We start from the raw sequence: 24009 nt of genomic DNA, 5'->3' as shown, positions 1-24009 counted from the left end.
TTTGCAAGGGATTTTTTTATTCTTAGTTACATCTGCCTGTAAGTAATTCCTAGCATAGAAACTCGATTTGTGTGTTTGCTAATAATAATCCAAAGGCACCTAATACTTACACAAACAGCAGCAGCAGCAGCTTGGCTCTATTGGTAATGAGTTTTAAACATTATCCTCCAGGATAGAGGAGGCTTTAAAGTAGTTGTAGGATATTTGCAGGCTGTTATTTATTTTCTAGATCACTATATTTACACTAAATAACTATAAATACTTTATTTAAACATTGCAGTATCAATATGGAAAGTTTACCCTTTCATCATATATTCTAAAGTCAAATTTGGAAGGGTGAGTGAGTTAGTGTAATTACAGCCACAAGGGACATAAGATCTTTGTTCCCAAGGTTGGTTGCGCATTGGTGATGTAAGGAATGATTAGTACTACTAACGGTGCCAATTACTATGGGCGGTGATGACCATTTACAATCAAGTGGCTCATTCGCCAGCCCTGCGTGTTATTAAAAAATATTATTAACTTTTATTTTACCACTAAATAGCAATACTCTCTGTGTCCCGGTCTCGGTGAGTGAGCCAGTGTAACAAGCATAAGAGAATAAAATCTTAGGCTGCTTGTTTGACGGCTTTGTAGAATATAAACCAAGTTTTACTTATAATAATTTATTATCACAGCAGGTTATGGTAATATAAATAGGCGTTCACTGTTTCACAACTCTTTTCCGAATGAATCAGATACAACCATCGTGTCACTGAATTTGACTATTGCGAACTCACGTTGAGTTGGTTTAGAATGGTGCTACCATCCATTGAGTTGGTTTAGAAACATGACCGGAAACTCGATGGCGATAAGATCCGGCCCTCCTGCTCAAGCGTTTGTCCTCGAACGCGTATATGTTTGATGTATTTGCTTGTGAACAAAAATAACGTAGCTGAGGTAATTAATTGATCTATTAGTCTAATAAATATAAATTGACACTTCTGTGTATTATATTTTATATAGTGTTTATTTTTTATGTGTTCTCACGCAACATCAAAATTCGGATGGAACGGTTAGAGACCTCTGGTAAATAAGCAATCATACTAAGTAACGATCAGTATCACCATGTTACCCTTGCAACAGTGTTCATTACAGTTATTTGTTGCAAGTTGGAGACCCTACCGCACCGTCTTGTTTTGTTTACAGTAAATATATTAGACGTCAGTAAAAACAATAATAACATTTTAAAAGGCAATTTAAATAATCAATACAAAATTATAAGATACTTACAATACTTAAGTTTTACCTACGATAACATCTGGTTAATAAGTCATATTTTGCAAATTTATCCATGGTTTTATATTTTCTACACATGTTGCTGCGTTATGAGGCTTTGTACTTCTTTCCGCACCTCTCATGTCAGTAATCTTGTATAGATGATTGAGAAATGGGCATTTTGCGGGCCGGAAGGGCGGGGGCGGCTAATGCAGAACATTCTTCCCGACTACCACCACTTAACATCAGGTGGAGTAGAGTCATTTGCCCTCTCGGAAATATATATAAAAAAAATAAAAATGAATCTTTGTATTGTGCCATTAACAATGTGCTTTGACCATTATTTGAACAACTAGAAGTTCTAATAACGACAAGATCACCAACCTGTATTTTTTTTGTTTCTGCGTGCTCTCTTCTATATTAATATCAACTTTATCTCTCAATATCGTGACGTCTGTTAACTGTTCATCGTCATCAATAACAATGTCGCCATCCATTCGCAATTGATTAAAAAAAAAATTCGTTTGGTATCACTGCTGTGGTGTTATTAATCGTACTGTTATAATACCTTGTTGTATATTTGTGATATGTTGATCCCATTTGTTGTTTACTATGCAAATACTGATTGTATTTGCATAGTACGTAAAGCTTCCAATATTGTTCGGTTATAGCGTTCAATCTGGCCGTTAGAACGTGGCACAGCTGATGTGGCGTCTAATAGCTCGTTTTTTTTTTGGAATATTTTGTAAATTTAATTTTGAAGTAAAAGTGCTACCTTATTATATGCAAGTCTTTTCAGATTACTAAATATTTTAAAAGTTTTGTCCAGCGGCAGATATAAAAACAAAATTTGTAAAAGTCTATGATTACTAATAATAGTTTTTATGTGAGTACTTTTTACAAACGGCACTAAGTGATCAAGATGAAGTTTGTGAAAAGGTCTTGCACACTTTGGAATTGAAATAAATGAGATATTTTTTTTACATGAACGTTTTTTTTATAAATACAGTTGAGGCAATTCTTTTTATAATTTGTTGAAACTAGTATAAAGATATTAGATAGTATTCTGTCAACAGTTTTACCAAGAGCAAAATGACCAACATTGTCATGATTTAATTCAATAATTTACCATATACATTGTTTTGGTACCAACCATCTCCTACCGTATTCAGTTAGTCTATATACCTTATTCACTAATAAATCATTATTATTAAATATTTCTTTATTTAACTTGGCCTCTCCTGATTGCAAAATATCGCGAATACTAATAATATCAAAGTCTTGAAACTGTACAACACTGATAATAACCAATCTTCTTCTTCTTCTTTGTTCAAACCCTCTTTCCAGTTCAGCTGGGGTCGGGTCTTGTACATCTGCGCCAGAGAGATGAAAATAACCAATCACTTTCTGTAATTATTGTGCACACACTATTTGTATTTGGTTCATCGTCATTTTTAACGGGATTTCTACTAAGTGCATTTGCAAACCAGCTCTATGATTAATTTAAAAAAAAAACTTGTGAAATAGGACCCATCGATTAATTCATGGAATCGTCCTTTGTTAATATATATTTAACAGCGTTGCAATCTGGTGTAAATAATGTCTGAATTTTTATAGTCCGACAATAATGGCAATATTCTAGTTCGATTAAATAATATGATTCTTCGCTTGTAGTTTGACGACTTTAAAAATGAATGGTCTCTCCCTATTATCAAATAATTACATCCTATATCATTACGACTGCCATCAGTATACAAATTTGTAGGTAAATATATTAAGCACTGTATTATTAATTAAATATTTTTTAAATCTGAACCAGCTTGATCCTGTTTAGAGACCCGTATCCGAACTACATCTTTCTTTCTTTTAAATAAATTAGTAAGGGCAAGCGCTTACTAATTTATTTAAATTCATTAATGAAAAATTCTATTGATTTTTCTAAAATATTTAATAAATCCTAAAAATTGTCTTAATTCATGAACACTTTTTGAACAGGGTAATTCTGAATAGCATTAAGTTTCTATTTTCGGAAATATCATATCCAAGGAAAGTAATATTATTTTTAATAAAGGAACATTTATTTAAATAAAGTGTTAGACTTAATTTAATTACTTCTTTAGTGACATTTGCCAGAACATTTGCCGTGGAGTACCGGCTTAGAATAGTACTCCCCCAATCTCATCCCGTGGGTGTCGTAAAAGGCGACTGAGGGACGGGGAAAAGGGGGGATGGGCAGCAGCGTCCCCCCCCATAAACATCTTACCCCCCTACTGCGCTCGACAACACGCCTGCCCAGCGCGGTGAGTATGGGCAAACCGTCCTTAATGGCAGATGCGCCCAAAAAAAAGGCCCCCAGTTACCGGCAAGCCCGCTAGGCCCGACCAAGGTAGCGGTCGCGGTATCGGCAGGGCAGGGGGTGCTAAGAATCACCGGTTCACGGCAGGCTACCGTATAAAACGACTGCACATGGCAACGTACAATGGACGCTCGATGAGGCTGGACCATCACCTCGCCGAATTAGAAGTAGAGTTAAGTCATATAAACTGGCATATACTGGGGTTATCTGAAGTCCGAAGACAGGGGGAGGACACGATAACTCTAGAGTCCGGTAACTTACTCTACTTCCGCGAAGGTGATAACCTCTCCCAGGGTGGTGTCGGTTTTCTAGTCAAAAAGGATCTCATTAGCAGCATTGTGGAAATCAGTAGTGTGTCGAACCGGGTAGCGTACCTTGTCCTAAAACTTTCCGACAGGTACTCCCTGAAGGTCGTACAGGTATATGCGCCAACTTCGACATACTCTGATGATGTGGTCGAAGCGATGTACGAGGACATCGCAAAGGCCCTCAACGACACCTCGAAGGCCCACTACAATGTTGTTATGGGAGATTTTAATGCTAAAGTGGGAGTACAAGATAGCGGTGAATCGAAAGTCGGACCTTACGGCTTGGGCTGCAGAAATCACAGGGGGCAAATGCTGATAAACTTTCTCGAAGCGCTGGGGCTCTTTTTGATGAATTCTTTCTTTCAAAAGAAGCCTCAGAGGAGGTGGACCTGGCGAAGCCCCGATAACGTGACAAGGAACGAGATAGACTTTATCATTTCGAATAAAAGGCACATATTTAGAGATGTTTCCGTGATCAACAGGCTTAATACCGGAAGTGATCACCGCTTGGTTCGAGGCACTCTAAATATCGACTTAAAAGCCGAAAGATCAAGAATGATGAGGTCTACTCTCCGACCTACCATGCTCCAAGCTGCTCAAGGCTCCGAAAAGTTCCAAATAGAACTTCAAAATCAATTCACCGCGTTGGAAAGAGAACCGACACGCTGGTCAAAATACTGCAAAACACATCCCGCAAGTTTTTTCCGCCACAGAGAAGAGACAACGCACCAAAACTCTCTGCTGAGACACTCGAGCTCATGAGAAAACGACGAGAACTACCATCGTTTTTGTCAGATAAGGCCTTAAATCGACAATAAAAACGCTGACGCGACGCGATCTCCGACGCTCCAATACCCGTGCCATCAAGGCTGCGATTGAGCAAAATCGGGGATCGAAAGTGTTCGCTCGCAAGTTTGGGAAGCCGCGTCTGACTAAACTTAAAACTGAAAATGGTGGGGTCGTTACCTCTAGGCCTGAGATTGTCGGAGAAGTAGAGAGGTTTTATAGGCAGTTGTTCTCTTCAAGATCGGATAAACCCGTGGGAATCAGTATTGATGACCAGCGCGCCCCTCTTATGCGCCATTACTCCGAGGAGCTCCCGGTCGTTGACCGAGGCGAGATTAGGGCGGCTCTAGAACAGCTTAAAAACAACAAAGCTTCGGGAGATGACGGAATCACAACAGAGTTGCTTAAGGCAGGCGGGATCCCGGTCCTGAAAGAGCTAGCAAGCCTCTTTAATTCCGTCATCCAACATGGCAAGACCCCGGAAACGTGGAGTGGGAGTGAGGTGGTACTGTTTTTCAAGAAAGGTGATAAAACCCTCTTGAAAAACTACAGACCAATCTCCCTCCTGAGTCACGTGTATAAGCTGTTCTCAAGAGTCGCCACGAACCGTCTCGCCAGACGACTTGACGAGTTCCAGCCCCCAGAGCAAGCCGGCTTTCGATCAGGCTACGGCACCGTGGACCACATCCATACTGTTCGGCAGATTGTGCAGAAGACCGAAGAGTACAATCAGCCGCTGTGTATGGCATTTGTGGACTACGAGAAAGCCTTCGACTCCATCGAAACCTGGGCAGTGCTCGACTCATTGCAGAGATGTCATATCGATTGGAGATATATCGAGGTACTGAGATGTCTGTACAACGCCGCTACAATGACTGTCCACATCCAGGACTGTAAGACGAAGGCGATCCAACTGCGCAGAGGGGTGAGACAGGGGGATATAATATCCCCGAAACTGTTCACCAACGCGTTGGAAGACGTTTTCAAGACGCTGGATTGGACTAGGTATGGAGTCAATGTAAACGGCGAGTACATCTCACACCTTCGATTTGCCGACGATAGCGTCATCATAGCAGAGTCGCTGGAACAACTCACCGAAATGCTGCGTAGCCTAGGCGAGTCTTCCCGTATGCACGGGTTTTATTGTTGTAAGTTCTATTTCTAATTCTATACATGACGCTTTACCTAATGTCGATAAATTTTCAGTTTCATTTTGTATGAAGGATTATAATGATCTTAAGTATTTTAAATACTTATTAAAATATGCAATGAATCAACATAATTAAACTTTAGAATATTATCGATACGACCGTACATAATATCATTATTTTTTGTAAAATTTCCAATCAAGACATCACAACCCGTAACCGATTCTATAATGTACATAGTTATCATCAATTGAACTTCATCGACGTGTCCAGAACCTTTTACTTTAAACAGTAGTCGTAATGTTCATCTTATGCAAAGATACACATATTATATATATTCAAATTATAAAATACTAATTCATACATTATTACAGATGTGTGTACACTACAGGCGTTTTTGTAAATTCGACTAAACTGATGGGAAAGTTATTGAGTTCATAACTTTTTAAGCCAAGGTTACCAATTATATTTGATATTTTTGATATAGATTAGATCGAAATATGTCTATGGATTTATCCTCATATTTTTGATCAGGCGGAAGGCTATGTATGAGTGGGGTCTGAGCCAGATAAATTTCTAGTAATTATAATTAAAAATATTAAACATAATTTGTTATCATCTATTTCTTTAACTCCAGACATTTAAACTCGAAAGTATTTAAGTAATGACTTACGGATTTTGTTCTTTACCGTCATAAGCAAATTTAAAGTTGCACAGCGGTTAGAAAATATGCAATCCTAGATATATCGCTATTCGCCCGATTTTTATGATGAAATCTGAAGATCGAAAGTAATCGACAAGGCAGAGTCAGAATGCTGATATGACCGTGGAGCTAATCAAGGGGCTATGGATGGTTTTTTTGTCATGCTGCAACCTATACTATATTATTAGAAAGGGGATTAACGTATCACGAACGATTAAAAAATCACAATAATTATAATAACTGAAATCACTGAAAATTTTTAATCTGATAGCACATCTATTTTATATGTCTACAACAGATAGTATAAAAACTTTTATGTATTAGGAAATACAAGTACAAAACCTCGCTACTTGTTTTTTGTTAGTAATCATTCAGTAATAATATAGGTCTAGTTTAATAGAATTTGTTCTTAAATTAAACAAAAAGCATGAAATTAAATAAAATTTATTTTGTTGATATTTAAAAGAACCAAAACTGCATTTCTTTATTACAAATTCTATTAATGTAGAGGATTAGTTATACATATATATTTAGTTGTACAAACAATTTCTACTTGGAATCTGTATGGGTACATAGTTTACGGCATGAAATGTGTCGAAAAAATCTCTTGAATTTTTGTGTTTTATTTTAAATTAGATACCTTCGTTAATTTTTTATTTGTTGATGATAAATTTATCTGCCCTATATAAAAAAATTTAATTTTCAATGTTTACTTTAGGACATAAAAAATTGTAAGCATATATATATATTTAGAAACAAACAAAATAATAAAAAGATAAAATTAATTTACAATTTAAATACCTTTTGATAATATTTAGTAGGCATATTTAAGTAAAAATGGGATAACCAAGAAACAATTTAATAAATATATTTTAAAGATTACAGATTAAGAATCTGATTTAGATACACATATATTTTACAAACATCAATACTTCTAAATACCGTAACACCGTAACAGCCTGTGAATGTCCCACTGCTGGGCTAAAGGCCTCCTCTCCTCTTTTTGAGGAGAAGGTTTGGAGCTTATTCCACCACGCTGCTCCAATGCGGGTTGGTAGAATTCACATGTGGCAGAACTTCAGTGAAATTAGACACATGCAGGTTTCCTCACGATGTTTTCCTTCACCGTAAAGCACGAGATGAATTATAATCACAAATTAAGTACATGAAAATTCAGTGGTGCTTGCCCGGGTTTGAACCCACGATCATCGGTTAAGATTCACGGGTTCTTACCACTGGGCCATCTCGGCTTTTTTTAACTTCTAAATAGTAAAGTCTATTTCACAACATTTCAATTCTAAAGTCGCTAATAATTTTATACACACAAGTAAATATTTAGATATATATTGTAAAAATCTTTTAAGATCTCTATCTAATGCTAAACTCCTATGCAAGAACGAGATAAAAACAAGTCACTGTATTGGTTAAATTGGATATATTTATTATATTAATATAATAAATATATCCAATTTATAATTATATTAATATAATAAATATATCCAATTTAACCAATATAGTGACTTGTTTTTATGTATAAGTCTTATAAACATTTTAATTTTCTTCTTAATTCCAATAACATTATTAAAAACAGTTTATAACTTGTCACATCTAGATATTTGCAGAAAGATTATTTAATGTTTAATCGCAACAACTTTTATGAATTTCCTCCTGGAATTACAGATAGAGAAAGGAGCCTTCAACGACCGTGAGATAAGAGAGCATGTGGACATCATGATTGTTGGCGGCCATGTTACATCCGCTAGTGTTCTCATGTACAGCGTGTTACTAGTCGGCTCCTTTTTTTTTTTTCGAGGAACAAAGGCATTTACGCCTCCCGCCCGGACACGACCAGGACGGGTATGTCACGGGGCAGAAGGCCACCGTCCTACCCACTAAAACCTCCTCGTTTCTGTCTCACCGCATGGTGGCGGGGTTACGGGAACGCGTTAGCACACCACCGCGATCCCGCCTGCGGCCGTCGCTTTGGGTGAGCGACCCACCGGTTGTTTTTTATTAAGGTTTTCTCCTCTTGGCCCGGCCGGTTAAGGCAAGGCCCTCGGTCCCACCACAGGCTGGTGCCTGGATGGGGAAACGAGTTTGAGAAGGCGGTGACCGAAGTCTGTCCACCCAGCATCGACACCGAAACTGGGCGAACCCGCCTCTCCCTCCTCCTTCTACTCCTCCTCCTGTCTCCGGCAGCCCGAAAGGACTCCGGAGACCAACTCCTTCTCTCTCTCTCCGGCGGCCCAAAAGAACCCCGGAGTCCGCCTACTTGCCACGAAACAGAGAAGTACCAGGAGCGGCCCGCGACACTTCCGCCGCGTCAGTCTCAGCCGCGATCGACAAGCAATCCGGAAAAACATCGGATTGATGGTTGACCCCGTTGCAACACCCACGTGGTCAGTCAGTCACCTCCACGTGGTGCACCCTAGGGGTGAAGTATCCTGATTTAAGTCAGCAATATTAATATTGATGTCTCCCATTAATATTACGTTTTTGTATGATGAGAGCTGCATGAGCAAGTTGTGGAGAGATTCATTGAAATTATTTAAGAGGCGTAAACTAGGAGGTCTGTATATAGCAATTATCACCGTGTCTTTATTTATTTTTATTGTTAGGCAATTAGCCTCCTGCATGTTAGATTCTTCTACTTTAAAATCTATATTATTATTCAAAATAACATTGACCCCATCGTTTTGATTGTAGTTTACTGAAGTGCTAAAACACGTGTATCCCGGAACGTTGGGGAGATTAATGACGTTAGAAAGCCAGCATTCAGGTAAAATAATTATGTCAATGTTGAAATTGAATCTCGATAGTAGGACATTTAAGCTGTCAAAGTTTTTATTTACGCTTCTGATGTTCTTTTGCAATATTTTAAGAAAAGCATTAGGGTTCAAAATTAAGGTATTACAATATTCCGGATCACAACATTTTAAGTCTGTTAATTCAAAGTTATCAATGTTATTTATATTATTTAATTCTGCCATTATACTAAAATCGAATATTACAGATGCAGTATGGAGGACTCATGAAAAATGTTAAATTAGTCTCATACTTTTCTTGCTTTAAAAAAGTAAAATGAGTACTGATTTTGTGATGATGTATATGTGTGAGTGTGCAATGTGTATACAAACAATAGATTAATAACGAAGAGAAAACAATACAGTAATAATAAGCCCGAGTCGCTTATGTAGTTTCCAAGCGCTTGAGGTCTTGTTCGTTTTTTAACTGAATTGAGGGCTCATTTTCTTTCTTACGTAACAATATATTACCTGGAGTAGCCTAGCAAAACTTTTACTTGTTTTTTGCAGCAAAATCTCTTGCAAGGAAGTAGTCTTTTCTTGCTTGGTGTAAGGAAGTCCGACACAAAAACTGTTTTTTGGGGTCCATCGAGGCTCAGGTGCTTGGTGTTCAGTCTGTCGCCATTATTGTCCTTAGTGAAACGTTTTTCCGAGCTCAATATTTTGTCCTTAATGATTACCGACGAAAATTCCACAATTAATGGTTTAGATTTCTCATTTTTTGAAAATCCCCTGTGGATGTTTCGTATTTCATGAGAGTCAATCTCGACTTTGAGCACATCACCAAGTGATTTAACAATATCTTGTAATACCTGCGTTTTTTCGGTTTTCAAACTCGGAATATTTCTAATTTCTATACAAGTAGCACGACTTCTTCTTTCTAGTATTTCTATTTTTTCCTCCGAATTTCTAATTTGTGCTTTGTCTTCTAGATTTTCTTGCATATCAATCAATCAATCAATCAACAGCCAATCGTTGTCCACTGCTGAACATAGGCCTCTCCCAAGGTGCGCCAAAGCTCCCTGTCCTCCGCCTTCCGCATCCAGTTGGTGCCCGCCACCTTCTTAAGGTCGTCGGTCCACCTGGCTGGAGGGCGCCCTACGCTGCGCTTGCCGATTCGCGGTCTCCACTCTAGGACTCGTCTGCTCCAACGGCCATCGGTCCTACGACATACGTGACCAGCCCACTGCCACTTCAGCCTGCTAATTTTGCAAGCTATGTCGGTGACTCCGGTTCTTTTCCGGATAATCTCATTTCTGATCTTATCCTTCAAAGATACTCCGAGCATAGCTCGCTCCATAGCACGCTGAGCGACTTTGAATTTGTGGACTAGTCCCGCAGTTAGTGTCCACGTTTCGGCACCGTATGTCATGGCAGGTAAGACGCATTGGTTGAAGACTTTCGTCTTCAAACATTGCGGTATAGACGACTTGAGGACCTGACGAAGGTTGCCAAATGCTGCCCATCCCAAGCGAATTCTTCGATCGGCTTCCTTCTCGAAGTTGTTCCTACCGACTTGTATTATCTGTCCTAGGTAGGTATATTCACTAACAACTTCGAGAGGTTTCCCCTCGACGTATATCGGTCCCGGCACGACATGCCTATTGAACATGACCTTGGTCTTGTCCAAGTTCATACCGAGACCGACACACCGGGAAGACTCGCCTAGGCTACGCAGCATTTCGGTGAGTTGTTCCAGCGACTCTGCTATGATGACGATATCGTCGGCAAATCGAAGGTGTGAGATGTACTCGCCGTTTACATTGACTCCATACCTAGTCCAATCCAGCGTTTTGAAAACGTCTTCCAACGCGTTGGTGAACAGTTTCGGGGATATTACATCCCCCTGTCTCACCCCTCTGCGCAGTTGGATCGCCTTCGTCTTACAGTCCTGGATGTGGACAGTCATTGTAGCGGCGTTGTACAGACATCTCAGTACCTCGATATATCTCCAATCGATATGACATCTCTGCAATGAGTCGAGCACTGCCCAGGTTTCGATGGAGTCGAAGGCTTTCTCGTAGTCCACAAATGCCATACACAGCGGCTGATTGTACTCTTCGGTCTTCTGCACAATCTGCCGAACAGTATGGATGTGGTCCACGGTGCTGTAGCCTGATCGAAAGCCGGCTTGCTCTGGGGGCTGGAACTCGTCAAGTCGTCTGGCGAGACGGTTCGTGACGACTCTTGAGAACAGCTTATACACGTGACTCAGGAGGGAGATTGGTCTGTAGTTTTTCAAGAGGGTTTTATCACCTTTCTTGAAAAACAGTACCACCTCACTCCCGCTCCACGTTTCCGGGGTCTTGCCATGTTGGATGACGGAATTAAAGAGGCTTGCTAGCTCTTTCAGGACCGGAGTCCCGCCTGCCTTAAGCAACTCTGTTGTGATTCCGTCATCTCCCGGAGCTTTGTTGTTTTTAAGCTGTTCTAGAGCCGCCCTAATCTCTCCTTGGTCAACGACCGGGAGCTCCTCGGAGTAATGGCGCATAAGAGGGGCGCGCTGGTCATCAATACTGATTCCCACGGGTTTATCCGATCTTGAAGAGAACAACTGCCCATAAAACCTCTCTACTTCTCCGATAATCTCAGGCCTAGAGGTAACGACCCCACCATTTTCAGTTTTAAGTTTTGTCAGACGCGGCCTCCCAAACTTGCGAGCGAACACTTTCGATCCCCGATTTTGCTCAATCGCAGCCTTGATGGCACGGGTATTGGAGCGTCGGAGATCGCGTCGCGTCAGCGTTTTTATTGTTCGGTTTAAGGCCTTATCTGACAAAAACGATGGTAGTTCTCGTCGTTTTCTCATGAGCTCGAGTGTCTCAGCAGAGAGTTTTGGTGCGTTGTCTCTTCTCTGTGGCGGAAAACACTTGCGGGATGTGTTTTGCAGTATTTTGACCAGCGTGTCGGTTCTCTCATCAATGCTGCTTATGGTTTCCAACGCGGTGAATTGATTTTGAAGTTCCATTTGGAACTTTTCGGAGCCTTGAGCAGCTTGGAGCATGGTAGGTCGGAGAGTAGACCTCATCATTCTCGATCTTTCGGCTTTTAAGTTGATATTTAGAGTGCCTCGAACCAAGCGGTGATCACTTCCGGTATTAAACCTGTTGATCACTGAAACATCTCTAAATATGTGCCTTTTATTCGAAATGATAAAGTCTATCTCGTTCCTTGTCACGTTATCGGGGCTTCGCCAGGTCCACCTCCTCTGAGGCTTCTTTTGAAAGAAAGAATTCATCAAAAAAAGCCCCTGCGCTTCGAGAAAGTTTACCAGCATTTGCCCCCTGTGATTTCTGCAGCCCAAGCCGTAAGGTCCGACTTTCGATTCACCGCTATCTTGTACTCCCACTTTAGCATTAAAGTCTCCCATAACAACATTGTAGTGGGCCCTCGAGGTGTCGTTGAGGGCCTTTGCGATGTCCTCGTACATCACTTCGACCACATCATCAGAGTATGTCGAAGTTGGCGCATATACCTGTACAACCTTCAGGGAGTACCTGTCGGAAAGTTTTAGGACAAGGTACGCTACCCGATTCGACACACTACTGATTTCCACAATGCTGCTAATGAGATCCTTTTTGACAAGAAAACCGACACCACCCTGGGAGAGGTTATCACCTTCGCGGAAGTAGAGTAAGTTACCGGACTCTAGAGTTATCGTGTCCTCCCCCTGTCTTCGGACTTCAGATAACCCCAGTATATGCCAGTTTATATGACTTAACTCTACTTCTAATTCGGCGAGGTGATGGTCCAGCCTCATCGAGCGTCCATTATACGTTGCCATTTTCAGTCGTTTTATACGGTAGCCTGCCGTGAACCGGTGATTCTTAGCACCCCCTGCCCTGCCGATACCGCGACCGCTACCTTGGTCGGGCCTAGCGGGCTTGCCGGTAACTGGGGGCCTTTTTTTTGGGCGCATCTGCCATTAAGGGAGGGGTTTGCCCATACTCGCCGCGCTGGGCAGGCGTGTTGGCGAGCGCAGTAGGGGGTAAGATGTTTATGGGAGGGGGGACGCTGCTGCCCATCCCCCCTTTTCCCCGTCCCTCAGTCGCCTCTTACGACACCCACGGGATGAGATTGGGGGAGTACTATTCTAAGCCGGTACGCCACGGCCATACGCCACGGTTTCTTGCATAAGTGTGTCGTATTTAATTTTCAGCTCTTCGTATTTGTTACTCATGAACTCAATTGACGATGAAATTTGTGAGTTCTGATCTCTGATCGTGTTGACGGTACTTAGTAGTGATTCATACTTCGCGTCCTGTGCGGATGTCCATGTAGTGAACATATTTTCAAATTTACTCAGAAAATATTCCAAGTCATCTCCCTGTTTACGCTTTAGTCTCTGTGACCTCGTGGTTACATTGGAATCTCCGGTTATATCCGGAGATGATTGAGAATGCTGTAACGTAGGAGTAGGTGTTTTCGGAGGGGAGCGTTCAATTGGCATTTTTCTATATATACCCTTGACAAAGTGTCACCCCAACTTTATTTTTAATAAATAATTAGGATTATAATTAAAAGTGACTCTCTCAACTTGCCCGAGATCACTCAGATTGCGAACTGTGAGGTCGTCCAATCCTATATATATCTGGGAGCTTTAATATCGAATAATGGCGGATGCGTAGATGAGGTCAAGCGACGTATGGCAATTACGAGAACTGCAATGGAGAGGCTGAAGAAAATATGGAGGAACAGAAACATTACCAAAGCAACTAAGATCCGCTCGGCTCGTACAAACGCTTGTTTGTACGAGCCGTTTGTTTTTGATGTTGTTAAGTATATAAAAAATAGAGGTCCCAGCATCGATCCTTGTGATATACAAACGTTTTATTATTAAGATTTGCTTTGTATTTTACCAATTTTAAGAATCTGAACTCTGTCAGTGAGATAAGATTTAAAAACGTTATATGCAACTGCTGTTATACCGATGGCCGCTAACTTTTGTAATAACAGATTGTGGTTTATAGTGTCAAAAGCTTTTTAAGGTCAATAAATATTCCTAAGGCTATTTGTTAGTTATCAATACTTTGTTTTATTTTTGTAATCAAATCTACTGTTGCGGATAGAGTATTAGATTTTTGTCTAAAACCGTACTGAATATTATATAAGAAATTTTGACTTCTTAAATATGTTTCTAAGCGGTTATATATAATCCTTTCATAAATTTTTGAAAGAATTGGAAAAACCGATATAGGCCGATAATTACTGGGATCGGATTGACTTCCTGTCTTAAATATTGGCGTGACATTGGCAATTTTGAGACTATCTGGAAATGTTCCATCTTTAAGATTTTTATTGATAAGCTAGTAATTTCTTCAACTACTAAGTTTGAAATGCATATTAAAGATTTAGTAGATATGCCATCTATTCCTGAACTAGTATTGGAATCTAACTTCCGTACGATCTCAGCTACTTCACTTTCTGTAGTCGGTGTAAGTTGGGTTAGCGTGGCTGTTTTAGATAAAGGCTTACAATATATCAAATTATTACTGCGATAATGTTTAGGGATTTGATTAGCTAATGCCGATCCTACATTTGAAAAAAAGTCGTTAAAGCATTCACAGATAACTCTTACGTCCATTACATATTTGTCCAATATTTGAAGTTTGTTTGGATCTATGATGTCCTTGTGTTTATTATTGGTGAGACTGTTTATTAAATTCTGGATTTTTTAGGTTTGTTCTTTCAATTATTAAAGGCACTTAGATAGAAATTACTTTTTGTTTCTTGTATTTTTAGAGTATTTTTTTTTTATAGAATAGGAAGGTGGACGAGCATATGGGCCACCTGATAGTAAGTGGTCACCAAACACCCTTAGACATTGGCATTGTAAGAAATGTTAACCATCGCTTACATCACCAATGCGCCACCAACCTTGGGAACTAAGATGTTATGTCCCTTGTGCCTGTAATTACACTGGCTCACTCACCCTTCAAACCGGAACACAACAATACCAAGTACTGCTGTTTTGCGGTAGAATATCTGATGAGTGGGTGGTACCTACCCAGACGAGCTTGCACAAAGCTCTACCACCCGTAACTGCATCATATTTAATAAAAGGTGTAGAGTTTTGATAGTTCTTCTTGATTTCCAGATATATATATTTATGATCCGACATCGGTGTATTTATTATGGCAAAGTGGAATTTGTTTTCTTTTAAATTGGAACATACGTGATCAATAATTTTATTGGCTGTTTCTCTAGTACAACAATCTGGATTGATGTTATTTAAAATATTATATCCATTTTCTTGTAAGATTTCTTTGTAGGACATAGTCAAGTTATCTGGGCTTAAAAGGTTAAAGTTGAAGTCTCCAAAGACGATCCCTCTCTTCCTGTGATGTAGCTGGTTACTATAAGTGTCGAGAAAGTTTTTAGCATTTGTCAATGTTGGTTTTCTGTATATAACTCCGATGTCCAGAATAATTCTTAAGTTGTACCCAGAGGTTATGATTGTCATCCAAACATTTTTCTTCGATTAAATAATGATTGATAGGTTCTTCTGTATAAAAACTCACAATAATTGTAAACAGTTTGCGATTTTATTATGTAGGATGAGAGGTGCTTTTCACTTGCTGAATAATTTAAATAGTTAAAATAATTTGTCGACAGGTCTGCTCTGCACGCAACTTCCGAAAAAAATAATTAATTATTTTAGTGTAATATCATATAAAGCATTTGTTTTTTATTTTTCAGGAAAATCATACGCTTTTATGTCCATGAAGACGTCGTTAGCGCAATTATTCCGACACTACAGACTCAAAGGAGATCATACGAAATTAGAAGTTAAAATAGACGTCATGCTGAAACCTGTGTCGGGTTACCACATTAGTATTGAAAGGAGGAACAAATAAAAAAACGTTACGTGACATAGTATATAAGTCTGTTTTTTATTTAAGTCCTGTTACTTGAAAAATAATTTATTATTATATATAAAAATGGTTTATATAGAATTTCCAAAATCATAACTCCCAAGGACTAAATGTATATATATGTCTAACCTCTGCCGTTTTCCATTGTCAGACGAACCGCCCAGCAAATCAGAACAAGTGAAATAAAGGCAAAAGTCATATTACCCCAAGTCTTCACATTCATTTCAAGTGACTTACTCGCTACGACGCTGTCTACATCACAGTCGCCTCTGGACGTAGCCTGGAATAAAACTGGAGAAAACTGACCTGGAGAAACTGACCAATTCAATTTGCACATTAGATATCCAGATGCAAGTGCACCCGGTGATAGCTTTGCTGGGGGAAAATGACTTTATTATGAAAAAAAATATGTATATGTGAAATCGGTTTTATTTTCTAAACAGATAATTATTACTAAAACGATTTTTTATTTATTTTGTATTTGTACATTAAACATATAACAAAAAATTGTAATGACATATTCAAGTCCATATTCTTTATTTGTTCGTTATGTTGAACAGAACAGCTATGGCGACTTTTACTTTCAATGTTGATTTATATTTTTTTATCTTGGCTTAATTTTTATCAAATTTCCACTGGATGGTTTTAGCAATATCGCATACTCAAGTTCAAGTTTCTTTTCGTCAGCGCTTAAAATAAACTTCTTAACGATATTTGCCACAACTATCTTCATAAACGACATCCCATATGATTTACCTTGTGAAAGAAAATATGGAATTAATCAAGCAACGTCTTGAAAGTAGTGTCTTTGCCAGTTTATTTACTTAAAAGTAAAGTAACAGCTCGTAAATGTTTCACTGCTGAGCTAAGGCAGGATGTCTTCCTATTGAGGTTTCGCGATAATTTCAGCACGCTTTTTCAGAGTGCTAGTTATATACGTGGCATATTTTCAATCAATACATACAGGTTTCCTCACGATGCTCTCGTTTATTGGAGAGCACGAGACGAATTATAAACACAAATTAAGCACAAGAAATAACAGGTGCTCGGCCAGGCTTGAACTCAAATTCTTCGGTTAAGAGTCACGTGTTCTTGCCACGGAACCATCACGGCTTGGTAATATATTATTTAATGAAAGTGGTGTTAAACAAGATGTTTCTTACCAATACAATTTCTTCGTCCCAGTGAAAAACTAGCGAAAGCCGCTGGGTGTGATGGTACGGAGTCATCGAACCAACGTTCCGGTCGGAAGTCGTCAGCATCAGGTCCCCAATAGTTTTTGTTTCTGTTCACCGCCCAAAGATGAACTAATATATTACAACCGGCGGGCAATATGTAATTAGCTGAAAATATTTTTCAAATAATTATACGAAAAATTCGAACACAGTAATTATAATACATGTTTTTCATACATATTTATGTTGAATGACCATATCTCGAATGATATAACGATATAATGTAAATTTTTTCGCATAACAATAATTATATGTAGTGATACATAATTGAGTTGTTTTAGTTTAATTAATTAATTTTAATTAATGATATCGACAGCATTCTGATGCATGTTGTGTTCTCCTTGGCTACATTTCTATTAGTAGTAAATTTAAGTACTATCTATTAAATTCGTATTTTTATATGTTTGTAGGTGTGTTAGTTGTAGTTTTTTTATTAAAAAAATTAATATGTAAGTAAGTAAGTAACAGCCTGCGAATGTCTTAGTGCTGGGCTAAGGCCTTCTCTCCTTTTTTGAGGAGAAGGTTTGGAGCTTATTTCTCCATGCTGTTCCAATGCGGATTGGAATTACAACCTTATGATAATACAAGTTGTTTTATATTTAATATCTATGTTAGGGATTAATTTCATACTTTATTACTTTTCATTTGCAAATGTTATTTACTATTGATGGTCATATTAAATACTTACTCAATTGTACATTAGTGGTAGACTTCCTGGCTACCAGCGGTGAAATCGGATACAAACGTATCGATTCTTTTAAAACTGCTTTCAAATAGGTAAATTTGTATAAATCATTTTTGGATATCAGCCTGTCTTTGTCACCCATTACACTGATTACTCTACAAAAGTAAAAAAAATAGTATAATTAGCTATTAGCTTTGTAAGACAGAGTAAAAATGCAACAATAGTTATCTAAATACGATAAATTGATAATATATCATTCAAATGCTTGAGAGTAGTAGAGCAGTTTAGGGTTTAAGTCTTAATCCGATATTCGTCACTACTAAATTGAAGTGAATTAGCTCTATGTATGATTTAACCACGAATATACGATAATAAATATTTTACTACCGTAGTCGATTTTGATACATTTTATTTGGAATGTCACTTACTCTTCATAAAGTTTCTTTTGAACATCAGGATGGCTTCCTATATTTATGAGAACGATAATTATTTGCGCTGACGTCGTGTCGAAACCAGCGGTTAGGAGATTATCAATAATTTGTCTTATTTGCAGATCCGATAGTATTTGGTTATCTTCAGTAACGGTATTTTCGATTAAAATATCTAAGCTGTTTTGTATTCTGTTTTCTGATTGATACACAATTAAATATTATAATAATGTATTTCTAAGTGGGTCGTCGTCATGTTTTATAAATACTTTCAACATCTGTAAGTTTTATTGTGTAGACATATGCAATAAACTTAAAGTTGTTGAAGCTATCATGGTTGGTTAATCTACATTAATATAGACGTGGAGAAAAAATATATAATTCTATTTTTAGGCTGTCAAACAAAACTGCCAATAATGACCTAAAAAATACTAAACAGTAAAATTTGACAATTATAGTTAAAAATAAAATAATTCGTTTAATAATTTTATTTGGTGGTAATTAAAAAAAGTGACTGCCTCGTTGGTCTTGTGGCATGATGCAAGGCCGCAGACCCGGAGGTCCTGGGTTCAATTCCCAGGTCGGGCCAATAAAAAGTTATTGGGTTTTTCTATCAGAAAATTCTTAGTAACAGCCCGGAGTCTGGAAGTTGGAAGTGTGTTCACTCCCGTGCCACGAAAAGAACGTAAAGCCGTTGGTCCTGCGCCTGAACTGTTTTCGGTCGTGTCGGATTGACGTCCCATCGGATTATGAGAGTTAGGGAATAGAGAGTGCACTTGTGCACTATAATATCTTCTGCGTAGTTGGCTATCTCTCTTGAGATAGGCCGCCGTGGCCGAAATCGGTCGGGGGATATTATTCTTTTTATTATTATAATAAAAAAATATTAACTACCTTTTTCGTGGATTTTTTCTTTATTTTTTAGTCTCTTAATATGTTCTGATTTCCGCAGTTTAACTAACTGTGAAATATAAAGAACAGTTTGCATATATTCGGGGTAATTTAGTATCACTTCATTTAAGCGTAGCTCTTGGCAAAAAAACACATGTTTTTCATGGTCACACGTGCTTGCCATACTATTGCGATTATATACGTTTGTGATAAGCTTTATAAGTTCAGTAGAATTTGCATCTTCGTCGAGTGATACCAGTACAATCAGTGCTTTTAAGACATATTTGAACAGCAACACTTAGAAGAGCAAGCCAGTAACCACAGGCACAAAGAGCATAACAGGTTAATATTTCTTACAGCGTCAATGTCTACAGGTGGTCGTGACCACTGTGTGTTTTATGGGCATCAAAATTAATACTAAGCTTACTTGGTCAGATAAATTCCACATTAGTTTCAAGCACTCGTCCTGTTCTTTCTTTAAAGAAGTCCAATAGAAAATAAAATCAATCATTAGCCAAGGACGCGTGAACCTTGCGACTAATATTTGTAGTACTCTGTTGATAGCCTTTACGTAATTGTCAGTGATTACATCTTTATTATTAACATCAATACCCATCATTGTTTCTGTAAATTAACAAACTGTAATATAATAACCGTTTTTTTTCATTTAAACGGGCAGTAGGTTCACCTGATGGAAAGTGACTACCACCGCCCCTGGTTTCCTGCAACATCGAAAGGCTTGCAAGTGCGTTGCTGGAATAAAGGAATGAGTAGGCTTTTTTCTTGAAAGTTCATATCAGCTCGGAAAAGTCACCGGCGAAAGCTGGTTCTACAGAGTGATTGTGCGAGTTAGGAAATGCCGGCCAGGATTAATCCAAACCATTCCTCAGAGCATTCCCCGTGATTGATATTGGGGAGAACCCGCCCAGAGATGAGAGCAGTACTTTAGACGATGAGCCAACGTGAAGTACTGCCTTGCCTTGTTGAGCACACCAAGCTTTTTAGAGGCAAATTTGGCTTCATCGTGGTTCTCAATTATGAATTTATAATATAATTTAAGATTGTGTGTGAAACTCGCTGGCACCGAGTGCACAGTCTCTTGGGTCAACAAGATCGCTTTATAGGTCTCCCTGTGCCGTCATGGAACAACCTACCCGAGCTACATAGAATCCCTTCAGTTAAGAACCTCGTGTTCTATTTACGAAAAACTTTCGTCGATATATAATAAATATATACGTATATAACTTATTACAAATATATAGACACACAATACACAATTAAATAACTAGATATTTTTTGACTTACGACAAACAGTTTCTAACAATTTTTTTGTTATAATTTCTGAGAAGTCGAATTCCTTGTTAACTTTCTCAGCCATCGCAGCGACTAAGCGTTCAGATTGTTTGTTAAAAACTTCGATGTATCCATCTAATACGCTTTGTTTAAAAGCATGGTCGATAAGACGTCGGTTGGTCTTCCAAACGGAAACTGTAATATTTTAAGAAATCTTGCAATAATTTACTTAACGATAACAGCATTTAAATATAATTTACTCGATGGTAGTTTACTAGATGGTAGGCCACCCACCCACTCATCACACATTCTACCGCCAAACAGCAATAGACATAAATTCATCGTTCCCAAGGTAGGTCGCACGTTGGCAATATAGGGAATGGTCTTTGAGCGGTGGTGACCACTTACAATCAAGTGGTCCCTTTGCACAAAAAATACTATCGCTGGGCTAAGACGCTTTCTTCTTTTGTGAAGAAGTTTTAGAGCTTAATCCACTACAGTAGTGTACCCTAATGTTAATTAGTGGATACATATATATGTATATATATATAATATGTTTTGTGTTTTTTTATACCAATGTTAAATAACTTAATATTTCCTTACGAGGAGCAGCTATCAGCTCACAGCCAACGTATGGTTCAATCATGGAATAGAGGAACATTTTTTCCATGCAAACTGATAAAACTGTAGACGCATCTTTTGGTGAAGAAACGACTGTAAAAATGAACAAAACACATTTAAATCGATAAGACTCAGCTTAAAATTCTTCCCAGATAAAGAGTTGATTTTATACAATTACCATGTATCGCCAGAGGTCCGAAGAAAAACTTAGTAACTCCACCTCTCTCATTTGTAAGTTCTCCAATTATCCGGATTCGTTTAAATAAATCTAAAAAAACATAAAATGTTGTTATATAATACTGGCTTATATAGTCTTTTAATTAATTCCAGCGGTTTTGACTTAAGAGATAAAAGAAAGTTTTTTGAAAGAAAAAACATCCAAATGTTTAAACTCTATTTTACGAACCAACACTTTCGCAGGTATAAAAATATAATTCAAGCTATAGTTTAGTTAAGACTCTTCCAAGTACGTTTCAATCGACATTTTATGAGAATAAATTAAATTTATTATCACATTATAAGGGAAATCTACCGAAAAAAAATCGGAAACCAGAAACTCCGTAATTATTTTTTTCTACTTATTAAATTACGAATATAATAAATAATTTTTACTTTTATTACATGTATTTCATAATATCAACTAATACTTACTTTGCGTTTATGGAGTAATACGTCTTATTCATATTATTAATGATATAATAGTCAAAGTTAAAATAATACACGGACCTAGGACGGGTGCATTGTGTATGCATGTTATGTATTCACAAAAATATGAAATTTACGCTTGTCACGTCAATAGTCTAAATTTAAAGTGGGTGTAACTGCGAAGCGCAGCTATTTTCATATATAATAGTATTAATATTATACACTAAAACAGACGCGCTGCATTTGGTTTACGTTTTATGTATATAAGTTTATTATTTTACAGTCAGGCATTACACGAGACGGAGATGGGAACTTGGGTAGAAACATTACATTTAAATAAAACATTCGCTCAAAACACTCAACTTTGAGTCCATGTTGGACAAGGCAAAGAAAAGCAAACAATTTCAAAGTTTATTGATTACAATTATAATGTACCTTAACCGTTATTAAAAATATATTTGCTTTAACTTTTATTTGCTTGCTACACTCCAAATTTCATAAAAATCGGTTCAGTTTTCTAGCCGTGAAAGCGTAACAGACAGATTAAGTTACTTTCTTATTTATAACACTAGTATAGATTATTTTATGTAAAAAAAAATTAAGATCTGGAATTTCCTGCCTGCATTTTCGAAGCGTCATCATTTTTTAATTCAGGCAATCTCTGATTATAATACTGTCTTTGTGAGATATTCGTTTCATAGAAAGCAAGCGTGTTGTATGCTTTTAATGCGTTGGGAGTGTATGATAATATGGAATCCAGTTGACGCTGGTAAACTTTAGGCTTCTTAAAAAGACTTTATACAAAATTATTTTAATCCAAGGAACTGCGAGGCTTTGTTTATCATATTATATTGTACTTTCTGTCAATAGTAACTTTTAAATCCTTAATTTCTGGCAACACTTGCTATACTACATTGCCAATCGATTTACTAGGAACAAGTGTTTTTTTTTCTTTCTAGAATAATTAATATGAAAACATATAAAATATACTTTGCTTAGCGACAATAATTCACATGTTCTTTTTCCATCTAGCTGAAAATTCGTATAAATATGTACATGCGTATAAAGTCATAATTATAAACGATAAAAAAACAATAAAACCTCATTGTTACATTACTGAGACTGCATGGCACAATTTTTCTCAAAAAAAAACTGTTAATTATAAATTCTGTATGTAATTATTTGATAACTGGAATACAACGAACTTTAAAACCTCAATAGATTTAATCTCGTTTGGCTCAAAACACTTTTGTATAAAACAAAGGATTGTTATTTAAGTATGTTTATATGATATTTCATTAGATAAGGAAATAGTAGGTAACACAATAGCCAGTTACTTCTTCGAGATCACACGGTTATAATTGACAATAGGCCTCTGCATCTTTGACAGATGATTTAAGCGGCATCGCGAAGGCACTTAGTTATAGGTACATGTATTTACACGCTTTAGGGTGACGTGACGCGCACACCAGTGGGTCAACTAACATGTTATATCCCTTGTGCCTGTAATTACACTGGCTCACTCACCCTTCAAACCGTAACACAACAATATTAAATATTGCTATTTGGAGGTATCTGATGAGTTGGTGGTACCTAACCAAAGGGGCTCACACAAAGCCCTACCACCAATTATCGATGGATCCGATAGGGCCGGAGTATGAGCAGGCACGTAAGTGTTAACTTACGAAGTACCGATAATTTCAAGACAAAAAACCAAATGAACGGTAATTAATTTTATAAAATAATCAACATTATTTTATGTAAAAGGGGGGGAAGGGGGTAGACGGGCAGGAGTCTCATCTGAAGAAAAGTGACTACCATCGCCCGTGGACACCTGCAACACCAGAGGGCTAGCATGTCCGTATTAACATTCTATAGCTATATCCATATTAACATTCTTTATTTATTACGTTGCATTATAGTCTCCACAGACGTGTTGTTCGTGCCTTTGTTCTATCTTCCTATCGGTTTATA

General features: G+C 37.8%; 1 protein-coding gene across 2 annotated transcripts in view; it reads right to left on the bottom strand.

Moving 5' to 3' along the window:
- The window catches only part of LOC126778170 (cytochrome P450 4C1-like), a 44690-nt gene that overhangs the window by 19826 nt on the left and 855 nt on the right, over positions 1-24009 (bottom strand). The window contains exons 2-10 of one of the 2 annotated variants that reach the window (XM_050501620.1): positions 21569-21658; positions 21373-21483; positions 20782-20964; positions 19904-20100; positions 19480-19546; positions 18586-18784; positions 18161-18312; positions 17401-17580; positions 16769-16993 (exon numbers count right to left, since the gene is read on the bottom strand). In XM_050501620.1, coding sequence (XP_050357577.1) covers positions 16842-16993; positions 17401-17580; positions 18161-18312; positions 18586-18784; positions 19480-19546; positions 19904-20100; positions 20782-20964; positions 21373-21483; positions 21569-21658 — 1331 coding nt within the window. In that variant the 3' untranslated portion in view covers positions 16769-16841. Of the gene's footprint in view, positions 1-16768; positions 16994-17400; positions 17581-18160; positions 18313-18585; positions 18785-19479; positions 19547-19903; positions 20101-20781; positions 20965-21372; positions 21484-21568; positions 21659-24009 lie in introns of those variants that run through there. The other variant, XM_050501621.1, reaches the window with a different exon arrangement.

The sequence above is a fragment of the Nymphalis io genome, chromosome 25 (genome assembly GCF_905147045.1).
Source record: "Nymphalis io chromosome 25, ilAglIoxx1.1, whole genome shotgun sequence".
NCBI lineage: Eukaryota > Metazoa > Arthropoda > Insecta > Lepidoptera > Nymphalidae > Nymphalis > Nymphalis io.
Note: the sequence above shows the minus strand (reverse complement) of the source record. Positions and strands in the feature narration are given on the sequence as shown.